This window comes from Xyrauchen texanus, chromosome 30 (assembly GCF_025860055.1).
Source record: "Xyrauchen texanus isolate HMW12.3.18 chromosome 30, RBS_HiC_50CHRs, whole genome shotgun sequence".
Classification (NCBI taxonomy): domain Eukaryota; kingdom Metazoa; phylum Chordata; class Actinopteri; order Cypriniformes; family Catostomidae; genus Xyrauchen; species Xyrauchen texanus.
Genome location: NC_068305.1, coordinates 18,110,475 through 18,125,432, shown reverse-complemented (window position 1 = coordinate 18,125,432; position 14,958 = coordinate 18,110,475). Strand labels below are relative to the sequence as shown.

The 14,958-nt window shown below is 36.5% G+C and overlaps 1 protein-coding gene across 1 annotated transcript in view; it reads left to right on the top strand.

Moving 5' to 3' along the window:
• Nucleotides 1–14,644, top strand: part of LOC127624423 (low density lipoprotein receptor adapter protein 1-B-like) — a 46,397-nt gene extending 31,753 nt beyond the window's left edge. Inside the window, exons 4-9 of the mRNA XM_052099242.1 lie at nucleotides 3,696–3,810; nucleotides 6,091–6,163; nucleotides 6,286–6,366; nucleotides 7,276–7,391; nucleotides 8,673–8,707; nucleotides 13,728–14,644. Coding sequence (XP_051955202.1) covers nucleotides 3,696–3,810; nucleotides 6,091–6,163; nucleotides 6,286–6,366; nucleotides 7,276–7,391; nucleotides 8,673–8,707; nucleotides 13,728–13,824 — 517 coding nt within the window. The 3' untranslated portion in view covers nucleotides 13,825–14,644. The remainder of the gene's footprint in view (nucleotides 1–3,695; nucleotides 3,811–6,090; nucleotides 6,164–6,285; nucleotides 6,367–7,275; nucleotides 7,392–8,672; nucleotides 8,708–13,727) is intronic.
• Nucleotides 14,645–14,958: the final 314 nt, after the last annotated feature.

Below are 14,958 nucleotides of genomic sequence, written 5' to 3'. Positions count from 1 at the left end.
ATGCAAACAATGACTGAAAGAAGAAAGGGCTTGTTCTTGTTTTTCTGTATTCACAGACTGTTTTCCTAAATGTATGCAGGTATACACTATGTTTCTGCTTTACATTGTTCTGTGTAATGAAATCAGCAGCATCAAATCTTTGCCATAGAGAAAATGTTGAAGCTTGTGTGCTAGTGAAATCCACTAAGTAATTTTTTAGTTAATTGTGTGAAAGCCCCCAATTTATTTATTTTATCTCTTGATAATATACAAATTCATGTGATTTAGCTGTGGGTTGTGCATTTGTTGAAATATAACATGCATATGTCTCCTAATAACACATACATAAGCAGAATGCTTTCAAGGCCAAACTCATTTTGTAGATTGTTGAGACTGTGTGCATGGCCACTTTGCTGCATCTATGATTTCCGCTTGGCCTGGAATCAATTTCTTTGTTTAAATTATTTGGCATATTTGTTTTCTCGTATACAGTACAGACTGTATATACAGTGGGGTCTCAGAAGTCTGATTTTTTTCTCTAAACATATAAAAAAAACTGTGTCTATGTCAAATTCTTTAATTGAAACAATTAATTAATAAAAATTCTGTCACTTCTCCGATAACACTCACAGGCTGCCTAATTGTAGTCCATGTATAATGTGTAGTATTATAAAAAAATTTTTTGTCACTTTTGGATGCATTTTTGCCCCAAGCCCCTTCATTTCTTACCCTGGTTTGGAACAACATGAGGGTATGTAAATAATGATAGAATTTGTATTTTCGTGGTCCTTAATTTAATATTAGTAGATCTGTGACATTGACCATGTTACCCCTTCATAAGAATGGTCAAATTCCACTTCGCTTCCATTGACTCACACAAGATGCTCTTTGGAACATTCTCAAATAATATGGGATAAGATGAATCATGAGGTTTTGCACAAACTTGTGGAGTTCATGCTAACTTGAGTGCTTGCTGTCATTTAAGCAAAAAGGAGGCATACCAGGAAATTCTGTAATTCTGGAAAATGTTAATTTTTTTATTCAACTTTTCACTTAAATTCTTATGAGGGTGGGATATAGGCATGGGCAGGGTGGGCTGAGCCCACCCAAACATGAGTCTTGCCCACCCAATCAAACCTTTGGAAAACACAGTATTAAAATTATTATTTTTTATTTATACATTGGTTAAAATTAATTTGGGGATGGCAATGTGATGCAAACACTGTGGGTGAGCTTTAGCCCGCCCCAACCAATCACAAAATGGCACCAGAAATGTGTGGTATTTTTCTATTTTTGTCATTGGACAAAAGCAATAACACTTTCTATATTTACTGTAAGAGTCGGCTTCAGCCTGCACTTCAACCAGAGATGATCACGTGAGCGACAACGGTAATAAGAGTTATTTGTGTGCAAAGCATACGTTTTTAGTGTCCATAAAGACCCTAGTTCCACAGGGTCCCTCTTCACACTTATCAAATATCTCCCTTCACCTCAGAACCAAAAATCGGAATATCCCTTTAACAATTACAATATGTTCCACCAATTACAGACATGGAAATAGGTAGTCTAAGACCCCCCACCTCCCCCCATAGCATAGCTGACAGGAACTTTATGAACATAAAGTTTAAATGCAGTCTCAGATACCACAGCATCCAGAATAAAACTATATTAATTTATGCATTGTATTGAATTGCATTACTTTTTACTGTGTAAAATTCTAAAGGAAAGACAGAGATACCTTTATGAATTCTATTTTTATTTTACAGACAGCAAAAAATTTGAGTTTCATGGAAGTGTAGCTGAGGTTCAGGAATTAAATTCTCCCTTTCCATCTACATTCAAGCCAGCATTTAGAGTTTCCTTGCCTCTCAGCTTTTCTCTCTTCAATAATGAAGTTTTGCAATGCACCACAGACAGGAATAAATGATAACCCCCCCACCACACCACACACATACACATGTTCAGAGAGAGAAAGAGAGGGAGATGGGGAAAAGAGAGTCTTGGGCATTTCTATTTAGGTCGTGCATCAGAGGCAGTGCACCAACAGTTGATCAGAGCTCTACAGCTTTTCCCTCAGTCTTTGTCTAATGGATCTCATTATTTCATACAGAACACTTTTTTATGCTGTGCTCTACATTTCTAAATTCCTTCTCTTAAAAGATTAGTTAGTGCACAGACTTTCACAATTCCTGAGTATGTTTCAAATGGTTCATATTCATTTATAATTTACCATTTTTTGGAAAGGCCGTCAATATCATTTAATGTCAGCATTGTGTGTGTAATGGTCATCTCTACACATTTCCCTCGGTGTTGTTGTGGTGTGTGAGTTCGCTGGCCCTCCACCCTAGTCTGACTCATCCCTTTGCAGAAGCTAATTGAACTCTGAAGATTGACAGGATATGACCACACTAAAGTGGCTAAACTAAGCGCTTAAATGCAGATATTGGGAAAACTGTATTCCGTTTAATTCACAGACATTAAAAGTGCACTATGATTTTATTTCATTACTAATTGCTAAAATGTTTAACTAAAAGAAATAAATAGGATTTGGGGGATATGTTTAAAGTGATGTTTCGGTAGCAACATGCAAACATGTCATGTGATCACATTGCATGAAATGAAGACTCTAGTCATCTCAGTCCTAGACAAAAAGCTGCTTTATTTCACATACTGTATGGTTCTGGTGTGTCATGTTAAGATTATATGACCAACCGATATTACGATTATTACATACTATTGCTTTATCTCAACTTGCTTTTGTCTCCTGTAAAATCGACTCCTTCACTCATGGAATAAATTGATCTGACTGTAAAAATGATCATTTCTACATTGGCATTGTTAACTAAATATGTTTGCTCTTGCATGATGTTGCATCTATGCTGTTAGGTGTGACCATAATATAAACAAAATATTACCTTTAACATCTTACTACATTTTTGAGTTATGAGTTTTTCCAAGAGGTTTTCTTTGAGCCAATATTGATCATTATGAGAGATTACAAACCCAGGGTGATATTGTTACATAAAGTTGAAGTGTTTAATTTTTTTGGATGTTAAAATTACTTCTCATATCCCAGCTTAATAAACTGAGAAGACTGTAAATAATATGTTGATAGACTGATTTCCCCCCAAATTGTAAACACTGTGGGTCTGTGGCTCTATTAAAATCAACGGTTGTTTAAGCATCCCAACATGCCGAGCATAGCAACACGGGCTCAACCAATGGTGTGAGTTTGGAGAAGGACTATATGTCCAACCAGATGAGATGGGGGGAGTTTTCAAACCTTTTTTGAAAAGTCATTATTCTTGGAATTCCATTTAATAACAGTAGGCACAGGAATTATACATTTTCGCTTGAACGAACAAATCTGTTCTTGGATAGAATCATAAGGGTTGGTCAAAGACTTGATATGGCTTTCTCCAAATTGCTGAATGCTATTAATACCGCAAGTAAAACTTAGTAAAACACAATATATTAGAGCAGAGGCTCTGGCACTGAAATCAAAGTAGATTGATCAGGCTGCAATTTCTCTATAATGTGTATAGTTGACTGCCACAGTTCCAATGACTTCTTGAAAGATGAACATTTACTCATGTCAGTACATTGTTCATTCCCTGCAATGTCGTAAAGATATAAATCTTTTGAATGCTATACTTCCCTTCTGTGGGAACAAGTACAGTCCACAATGAAATATTGTGTATTTCTTTTCTCTGCAGGATTTCTTACTGCACAACAGATAAAACTCAGGATAAGGTCTTTGCCTATGTCTCCCAAAGCCAATTCAGTGAAACTCTGGAGTGCCATGCCTTCCTATGCCAAAAAAAGAAAATAGTGAGTGTCTTCATATACAGGTTTGAATCTAACAGATGGCACAAAATAACTAAACCCTCAGCCAACTTCTTTTATTTACTCTCAGTGTAATTCCATTTTAGTACTTGTTTGTTACATGTTACAGATTGTATTGTTTTGTAGTCCTACATCACTGTGGCAATTTGCATGGTTAATGTTTGGCTGAATAACATATATTGTAATTTTAACACTGTTTATTGGGTAAACCTTAGCCTTTTCTCTTGATCTGAATGTTTACCTGGTATCTAGTGCCATCTTGTGGACTTAAACAGGAGTATTCAAACTGGGGGGGATAGGAGGTCTGCAGAAAATGTAAGAGAAAATTAAAAGATTTGATAAAATGTATAACAGCAAAAAAACAAATAAAATAATAAAAAAAAAACAAATTGCAAAACAAAATTAAACAAATCTACTGTATATACAATTGAAGTCTGAAGTTTACATAATATAATAATTTTAAATATATTTAAACACTATTCCTGACATTTGATTGTAGAAAACATTCCCTGTCTTAGGTCAGTTAGGATTAATACTTATTTTAAGAAATGTGAAATGTCATGATAATAGTAGAGAGAATTATTTATTTCAGATTTTATTTATTTTATCACATTCCTAGTGGGTCAGAAGTTGACATACACTTTGTTAGTATTTGGTAGCATTGCCTTTAAATTGTTTAACTTGGGTCAAATGTTTTGGGGAGTCTTCCACAAGCTTCTCTTCAAACATTGAGGTCAGGGCTTTGTGATGACCACTCCAATACCTTGACTTTGTTGTCCTTAAGATATTTTGCCACAACTTGGTATGTTTGGCGTCATTGTCCATTTGGAAGACCCATTTGCGACCGAGCTTTAACTTCCTGGCTGATGTCTTGTGATGTTGCTTCAATATATCCGCATAATTTTCCTTTCTTATGATGCCATCTATTTTGTGAAGTGCACCAGTCCCTCTGGCCGCAAAGCACACCCAAAACATGATACTGCCACCCCCATGCTTCACAGTTGGGATGGTGTTCTTCAGCTTGCAAGCCTCACCCTTTTCCCTTTAAACATAACGATAGTCATTATGGCCAAACAGTTGCATTTTTGTTTCATCAGACCAGAGGACATTTCTCCAAAAAGGAAAATATTTGTGCCCATGTGCACTTGCAAACTGTTGTCTGGCTTTTTAATGGTGGTTTTGGAGCAGTGGCTTCTTACTTGCTGAGCAGCCTTTCAGGTTATGTTGATATAGGACTCATTTTACTGTGGATATAAATACTTGTCTACCTGTAGCATTCTGAGATGATGATATTCTTCTCACCACAATTGTACAGTTGAGTGGTTATCTGAGCTACTGTAGACTTTGTCAGCTTAAGATAGTCTGGCCATTCTCTGTTGAACTCTCTCTCATCAACAGAGAATGACCAGATAGGTTCAAACTGATAAAGTCTATGGTAACTCAGATAACCACTCAACTGTACAATTGTGGTGAGAAGAATATCATATCAGAATGATATTCTGAGATGTGGGTTGGCGCTGTTTTGGCGGCACGATGGGGACCTACACAATATTAGGCAGGTGGTTTTAATGTTGTGGCTGATCGGTGTGTGTATATATATATATATATATATATATATATATATATATATATATATATATATATATACATTTCTCCTTCCTTGCAATATAAATGTACTTAAATAGAACATATACAGACACACTTTTTTCATGTAAAGCTGCTTTGGAATAATAATTACTGCAACAAATCGCTATATCAAATGTATTATACTGTATAAATACAATATAAATATACAAAATGCACTTATATTTCTCTAATATTCTAATATTACGTAGAAAAAAAAGAATAAAAAACAACATAATTTCTTTTACTTATATAAGTAACTATTTTCCGCATCAAATTGAATAATCTGTTTTGGCTTTAGTACAATAAATAAAAAATAAAAAATAAATATATATATATATATATATATATATATATATATATATATATATATATATATATATATATATATATATATATATTATTTTCTGAAACATTTTTGTCTTTTTAAGATCACTATTTTTCCTCTGAGAGTATAAATGGGTGGGTGTACATAAAAATTTATATTGAAAAGCCCTAATATTTTAGGGAGAGGTCCCTTACAAGGGGAGCATCATATTTGGTGGTCCTTGGTATTAAAAAGTTGGGAAACCCATGGACTAGAGCATATTCTATTAATTTTGCTCTGGGCACCCTGATGTGTGCTGTTGCTGTCATCCGCAGGCTCAGGCAGTGACTTTGACAGTAGCACAAGCTTTTAAAATAGCTCTGGATCTGTGGGAGATCGCACAGGAAGGTGAGGTTTTATGGATGTTTGATTAACAGATAAACACATTTTTGTTTGTTTGATGAACATGACTATATGCTAACTTTGAAATGTAAGGAAAAATAATCACCATAAATGCTTTCCCTTTTCAGACAAAAGTAAGAAAGGTCAAACATGCTATTCCTGTACAGACCCAGAGTCTCAGCCTGAATCAGGACCAAACAGTGTTTCAGGTACAACAAAACACTTTTCTGGAAGGTTTTGCTTGGTTTCGGTCATAATATTGTTGCATTCATTTGAATATTCAAGTTCTGTTTTTATTTTGGCAGAGGCTATTTACATAAGTGCAAATATCAATAGATGCTATTTACATTAAGTGTAAATGGCAACAAAAAGCATCTTGTTTGCACCAAGTGCAAATAGTGTTAGATAATATTTGCACCCCGGTGCAAATACTGGCAGATACTATTTGCACTCCTAATTAAATAGCAGTGTGTTTTTTGTGTTTATTTACACCCACCCCTAAACCTAATCCTAACCCTAACCTAACCTTAAAAAATGTGCCATGGTTTTAACACAGTTTACCATGGTATTTTGTAGTAGTAAAGGAAATATTAAGAGTGGAGACAGGAAACAGGATGGGGAAAAGTGGGATAAAAGGGAATCAAACCTGGGTCCTTCCACATGAAAAAGCACATCCAACTGTCTTCACACACTATGCCTTTACAGTGACATTTGAGGATGAAGTTTGTCTTTAATTTTTGTGTTTCCACCATATTTGAGTGCAAATAGCCATACTGTGTGGCAGGTGCTATTTACACCTAGTGCAAATAGTCACTCTGTTTTTATTTATAGGCCTTTTGAAAGCCTACAAACCCAATCAAACCAACCCCAAACCCATTCTGAAAGAATAGGACAGCGACCCCCCATCCCCCGCTCAACAACTTTTGGGCCAGTTTCTTTGTCAAATCCCAGGCCGATTTCTCTTCCCAGTCCACCCCTGCCTACATGGCAAAACATGCAAAACAAAAATGGGCCTATAGTATGTACAGCATATTCATTTATGGTTTCACTGATATAAGAAAAACAATATATTGTGAATTTCTTTTCTAATGCATTGTTTATACGTATCTGCATGACAGAGGAGAAGTCTCAGGCTTTGATGGAGCACAAACTTAGGAAGCCCTTCTTGCCTGCCTTCCTTTCAGCATCTCCACGCAGCAACACTAGGAGACGGCCAATGAAGCATGACTCCTGGGTATGATGTCCAGATTTGGACTCTATATTAACAGAGCTCAGAGTAGAGCATAATGTATCTGATGTAATGTAATGTATCTGATTTCCTCTACACACATCCAAATGAGAATTTGAAAACGGAAAAATTTGTTGAATGAGACTGAACAGGTGCGTACAGTAGTGCTGTGCTGGGGTTGTTTTGAATAATTTCTCTAGCATGTGATACAATATGGCTTTAACACAAGGCAAAATTTTTCTGGTAAACATATATATGACACTGCACCTCTTTTGCCTCATTAGACTTTATAATAATCAGAATCCTTCATTCATTTTTTTCACTTGCTGAAGCAGTGCCACTATTGTGCTGAGTATCATTTCCGAAATAATGTTTGATTTGTTTTGATATCAAGCTGCTTGCAAATACATTAATGACCATTTCCTTTGATTAATTGTCTTATCATGCCAGTCAGCATAGCCTCTTCTGTTGCAATAGCACATAGTCACCACTAAGTGTCGTTTCCCCATGTTTTTGATGAAACATATGACCACATGGTGGAGAGCTGCCCCTTCCAGTTCCATTCCAAGAGTTGCATCTCCATTATTTGCCTACCGGGTCTCTTTTATGAAAGATTGGATCCATCAGCCTCTCTGTCTGTACACTTTGTTCGACTGTGACTTTGTTAACTACTTTTAAGCACAGTGACTGAATTCCTTTGACTACTCAGGCTGGTTCTGAAACCCAATTGGAATCTTCAGTTTGCAGGTCTCAGATAATTACTGTCAAAGAGGCTGTAGTAGATTAAGTATCTGGAAATGTAGAAATGATCTAGAGAACATGACAATGAATTGATGGAGAGATTCTTAGAGTCTGTTTTGATTGTTATTTGTTTACATATAGTTAGGTGAGAGCTGGTATATTTGTAACGCTCTATACACGTGTTCCATGACCTTAAAATACTGTATCTTGGTACAATACTGTGTAATATATTGACTAACATTATTATGCACGCATACAATTTAATTATTCACATTATAGAGCTTTTTTTTATCACATACTAAAATAACATTTTTAATTTACTTAATGAATGTAACATTTTATGTACTTCCAGAGATGTTTGAGGCAAATTTAAAAGATTTAGGCAAAACGTTTTCTGAATAAATCAGCAGAAAGCAAAACGTGTTACAATTACTCCTGCTCTCCTCTACTCTCAGAGTCATGATATTGATGTGATCTGGTGTGTGTTTGTTTAGGTTAACACTGTGAATGTAATGCATTTACTCAGTGTTCTCTTCTTTGTTTAAGGATGTGGAAGATTGCCTCGATGATGCATTTTCAAGGTAAGTTTGGGTTTCCTCCTACATACATTTGATCACATCACTCTCTGTCAGGCCTCACCTGTGAATTCAGAGAGAGGTGGAGCTCACCTCTCATCTTGCTCACATAAGAGAAATAGTGCATATTGAACACAACAATGGATTGGATCTAATGAGCCACAGTGCACAATGTTCGCACTGTATTGCTATTTGTCTCAAACACATTGGTACTCTCAAAGCAAGTGCATAGAGTTTGCACAAATAGAAAATGGTGACAAAACCACACTTAATGTCTGATTAACAGTGAAATATAAAGCATTTTAAATGCAGGGCAGGGCAGCAAAAGTCAGTAATGTAAAAGAAGAGACGCTCAAAGCTAGAATTCTACTCATGTTTCGCTGTGGAGATTCACCATATCATCCTTTATGCCAGAGACGCATGTGCAAATAGTAAGCTTTCTTTTCTTCTCTGCTTATTAACAGGCAAGAGTTAATGGGGTTAATTTTCTTCCTTAAATGCATTTTGCATTTGATATGGAACTATTTGCAAAATATTTAGCCTGATATAATCAGCTAATGTGTTCTCACTCCCTTAGGTGTGACATTATTTCAACACAATATGGTAAAAGAAAGAGATTCGCCACACAGTTGGAGCACTGAAACACATTAGCAGCCCCAGCCATGATTTGGAATAATGGACATGCAGAGTAATCTTCTTCTGAGTGTCTCTCCACACAGAATTAAAAATATCTATTCAAAGAGGGCCATGGAACAGAATGTGATGACAGTTTGATGTTAGAAGTTATTCATGCCTTGCTAGTTTTAATGGATGGTATATGAAGAATATTTCATTCCTTTGAATACTTTCCATTCTGCAATTACATTTATTCAATTAGTAGACGCTTTTATCAAAAGAGACAATGATACAAGTGGAAGCAGCAAAACACACATTATATAATGAATTTATTCTTGTTGCCCTTATTAACAAACAAGGCTGTCAGGCACAACTAGTAGGTAGAGATTGTTTGTTATAGGCAGAACCAAAACCTAAGAGAGGCAAAATTTTGTCCCCAATGTGAATACGTTCATAATGGACTCATTCACAGCACATACTGTATATTCATGGTGAATATTTGTTGTAACTTTGAATAGTAATTTAGTAAATAATTAATCCTGACCCTTTGCATGGTAATATGCTCAGAAGAGCTCTTTTAAGTTTTATTTATTAAGAGTTTAGAATGGGCTTGGGCTGCCTCAAAGGCAGTTTTTCAAGCTATCTATTAAGAAAAGGAAAATCACATTTTATGGTGAACATGGCCTCTGGATATCTGTAATAAGAAGACAAAGAAAATCTGTTTTTAAGTCTGGGTTCTGGGCAATTAATCCCTGAATACTGAATTAGATACTAAAAACAAAATCTAAAACTAATTTGGTGTTTAACTCACAATCTGTTTGAATTGGCATCTAGCAAAGCATTGGGCCTCCGAGCAAGTAATTGTATTGCTAATAATTTTTTCTTGCTGAGTTACAAGCATTCTTAAACACATGGATGTGCTTTCTAGGACTAACAATCTGTGAAACGTGATAAATATTATTTAAACCATAATGTGGCAGCTGTAACTGATTGTTACAGTATGCTAGTGCATTACTATGACTTCATTATTGGCATGCAGCAGGTCTGAATCTGCTCTCTTACCTTGACAATGGAGGCCATCAATTATTAGTAATGTAATTGGCAAAAAGGACCAATATACTTTTAAGTAAATAAAATCAGGTGAATCCCAATAGTCATCTGTCCCATTTAGGAGACACATCTTTAAATCTTATTTGGTGTATAATAAAGTTAATTAAAACATAATAAAAAATCTAGATCTTCACTTGCTGACAAAGGCTGAGGGTTGGAATGATAAAGTCAGGATAGTAGCTTTGATGGAAAAAGACCTTGAATGTGATGATTTAATCACAGCTTACTCTCAGGATGTGTCATGCTCTAACTCTATCACCTGCCAAGCAGCAATATGGAGGTGGAGTAGATGGACGCAGGTAACTGAGGTGAGAGAATTCAAAAACACTTTTTAGAAACTGAACTGTGTAATGGTGTACATATGAGTGTGTTATCATCAACCATAAATAGAGGTAGGCAAGAAAACTCTCAAACTTTCATCACAACACTCTGAAATTGTATCAGCATTACATTTCTTTTATGGTCACAAGCTAAATTTCTGTGTGTTTACTTCAACACAATAACAATAACAAGCATTGTTCTCCCTGAAAACTTTAAAAGTGTAATGCATGTGCATGCTAGTATCTCTTGTTTCTCTTGGTGTAATTGACAGGCACAACACTGAATTTTCTGAAATCTAAGGCAATATGAAGTACTTTTGTGGGGTATACACAAGGAGGTATTTACAATCTGGAGAAAGTTACTGTTACCATTAGCATTCCCACTTATCTTAATTGGATCTTGCCACATAAAATACAGTTGCTTGGTTGTTGCAAGAGGTCTGGAGCTACAGGATCATGATGGCATGACAATACTGATTGGCTGTTGGCAATATAAGAATGTGTACAGTCCTAAGACCTTCATTAATGACTATATTGAGCTGTCATTTACATTTATGCATTTGGCAGACGCTTTTATCCAAAGCGACTTACAGTGCAATTATTACAGGGACAATCCCCCCAGAGCAACCGGGAGTTAAGTGTCTTGCTCAAGGACACAATGGTGGTGGCTGTGGGGTTAGAACCTGTGACCTTCTGATTAACAGCCCTGTGCTTTAGCCACTACGCCACTACCACTCCATTTCAGTAACCAGACAGGAAAAAGATATCAATATCAAGTCCAATAATTATTGAAAATGAATATCTGTCATAGAAAATCATCTACTACAATGCAATTAAATATTTGTGATTTATATATTGCAAATGAAATTATTCATTTAGAATATATGTACCGGTTCTTACCACAAAAAAATTATTACTACAGTTTTATTAAAGTGAGACCATAGTTCATTCTTGGAAGTTTTTTTATACCATGGTTTTAAAAACTAAAAAATTGAATTATCTTGTGTGTATGTATATGTTATGTCTTTGTCAGATGTTTGTTTGATTGTTGGTTTGCTGTAATTCGACTGTATTTTTTTTTTTTTAACATAATAGGATCTTTTACTAAATGCATTGTACATTTAGTACTTACAGTCTTAACTTACATCTGTGGATGCAGCGGTGAATGGTGTTGTATAACAAAGGTTATATAAAGTTATCCCAAGCCCATGTTCACGATATCCATTACAAATGAATGATGATTTTTAAGACAGTGATGTCTGAGGGATCAGAAATCACGCGCATTCAGAAGTGGTTTTCGTCTTGCCTTTAACGCACTGAGATTTGACCAGATTCCTTGAATCTTTTAACTATATTGTGCACTGTAGAGGGCGAAATTCCCCAAATCCTTCCAATTTGTCTTTGGGGAATATTGTTCTCATTGTGCTAGATTATTTGCTGAAGCATCTTGAGTCTTGAACGATCCTTGCTCATATACTATGACACAATTGCTTCACCTGTTTAACGTCTCCTGTTTCAAATTGCCATGTTATTTTAACTTGTCAAATTGTTATTAGTCTTCAATTGCCCCTGTCCCAACTTTTGGGTGTTGCAAATTAATGTGTTGCAATCATCTGATTTGAAATTAATGTATATTAAAAAAATATATATATTAAATTGACAAGATAAAACATCATAGAATGTTTAGTTTAGTGCTTTCAATATAGCAAAGGGTGATTATAATTACAAATCACTCCTTTTTGTTTTTGGTCCAGTGTCTCCAATATCTTCAGAAACCAGGACTGATTGGGCCATTTTGGCACAACCAATAGAACCGTTTCCTTGTCCTCTCGTAACTTTGCTGATGACAGAATGCAGGAGGCATACCGGGTGAAATGCATACTTGCATTTCGCAGGCCATTTGTGGGCCAAAGCATCCACCGTAGACATGGAGTTCCAGAGGGGACAGTGGGCGTTGTCCGTGGAGGAGAATAGGTCGACGTCCGCTTGCTGAATACTTCCCAAATCCACAGAACCATCTGAGAATGACAGCAGATCCGCTCCGCAATTCAGGTGGCCTGGTACAGATGTCGCACGCAGGTAGAGGAGATGGCGCCCACTCTACAGGAGGAGGCTCCATCACCACCAGGCTCATCTCTGGCAGTGATCGGGTTCCACTCTGGCAATTTATATACGGCACTAATGTCATATTGGCTGTATGAATTTGGTGATTCACTATGTTAGAAAGAAAACCCTTCAAGGCTAGGAAGACAGCTAGCAGTTCTAGACGGTTGATGTACCATGTCTGCTTCACACAGGCATGGTACATGGTACATGGTACATGGTACACGGTGGGGGGGGGGGGTTACGTGCCTTCACCGGCGGCTCAGTGGCTTAGCGGTGCTGGAGCAGCAAGAGTTGGGTTCTTCTCCGGGAGCTGACCGGAAGTAGAGTGAAGGAGTGGGCCACGTGAGAAGAAGAGCTGCTTCAGTAGGAAGGGAATCCTTTTTTTTCCAGACCAGGACATTTTTCTTGAAAAATCTAATAACATTGCAACTGGTATATCAACCACCCTTAGCACAAATTCCTGTCATAGAAAAAAAAAGAATGTTATAAACTGTTTTTTTTTATTTCATGCAAACCGGTTACCAATTGGAAAGGTGGCAGCTGAACACTTTTTAGTCCCTGCTTTTGAATGGCTGAAAGATGCTTTTGCCTCCAGATGGTGTAGTTACACCATCTACCATCAGGTGCAAATTGCCCATGCTTACCATCTAAACACTTACTCCTTGGGTATACACACATAGCAAATATGATCTATATGTTTATGTGACTTTCCATTCTCATGCTCTGTTTGCCAATGGTGGACTGTTTACAGCAGAGTGAAATCAGAGGCATTGAGATCAGGTTTTTTTACATTTTAATAATTCATCTTGGATTTCTCTCTCCCTCACACCCTCTCTTCTTTTCTTCTTTCATCACCAATCTGCTCCCTCCATCAGACTGGCAACATCCCGCACCAGAACTGTGTCTGATGATCCAGCTGTGAGTCCAACAGAAGAAGATCGTCTCTCTTTCAGCAGTGAGGACTCAGACTGAACAAACATCAATCTCGCCAGCCTATCATAAAAGTCCTCAGAACACAATACATCCCGGCACTTTACACAAAGTGCATCTTATGCCTCAGTGATCGACTCACTTCTGGACTTCAGAAAAGACCACTGCCACAGTATCTACACTTAGAACCGTGTGTACTACCTAACAACATTACAAAGTCAACTGCATAAATGTGCATGATTTAACTATATGATTATTTAATGGAATAGTTCACCCAAAAATGAAAATTCTGACATAATTTACTCACCCTCTTGTTGTTCTAAACCTGTATTATTTTCTATCTCAGTAGAACACAAAAAGAGTTATTTAAAGAGTGTCCTGCCTACTCTTCCATGCAATGAAAGTAAATGGGGATTGTGACTTTTAAGGCCCAAAAAGGACAAAAAAGCACCATAAAAGTAGCCCACACAACTCTTACGCTATATTTCAAATCTAATGAAGCCATACAATAGCTTTTCACAAGGAACAGATGAAAATAAAAACATATTAATTGAAAACCATGCTGTGGTCGCCTTTCACTTCGATTGTATAGAAATGAACAGCTTGAACGAAATTACTTCTTTCTTCTTCTTTTCAACAGAAGATTGAAAGCCACCCAGGTTTGCAACAACATGAGGGTGTATAATTGATGACAGGATTTAAATTTTTGGGTGAACTGAAGTCTTGAATGCCAATGTACTCATGTGAAAACACTAAGTTCAGGGTAAGGGTTTCTGACGGCATACAACAAGTATGAAATGGCATGTTGTTACATTGTACTCAAGCATCTGTGTAAGTAGATTTGCTACATATATAATGTAAAGAGTGTGAAATCTTTTTAACACATTGGTGCTATCTTGTAGATACTTTGGTCATGTTATGTAAATACACAATAAATGATAAAGGGAGACCAAATGCATAATCCTGATAGAGTAGCTGTCTGTCCTTCAACCCAGTTTTCACTAATACCTAGTACTTATAAGCAATGCTCTGTATGATGCCCTCTCCAGTGTTTCTCAGAACTCCAGACTACATGATACTAAAATCCCCCAGCAACAAGAACCTCATCTGAAAGTCAGATTGCAAGGGTCATCCCAGTTGAGTAAGCTGTATTGAGCAAAGCTTTCAGGCGAGGAG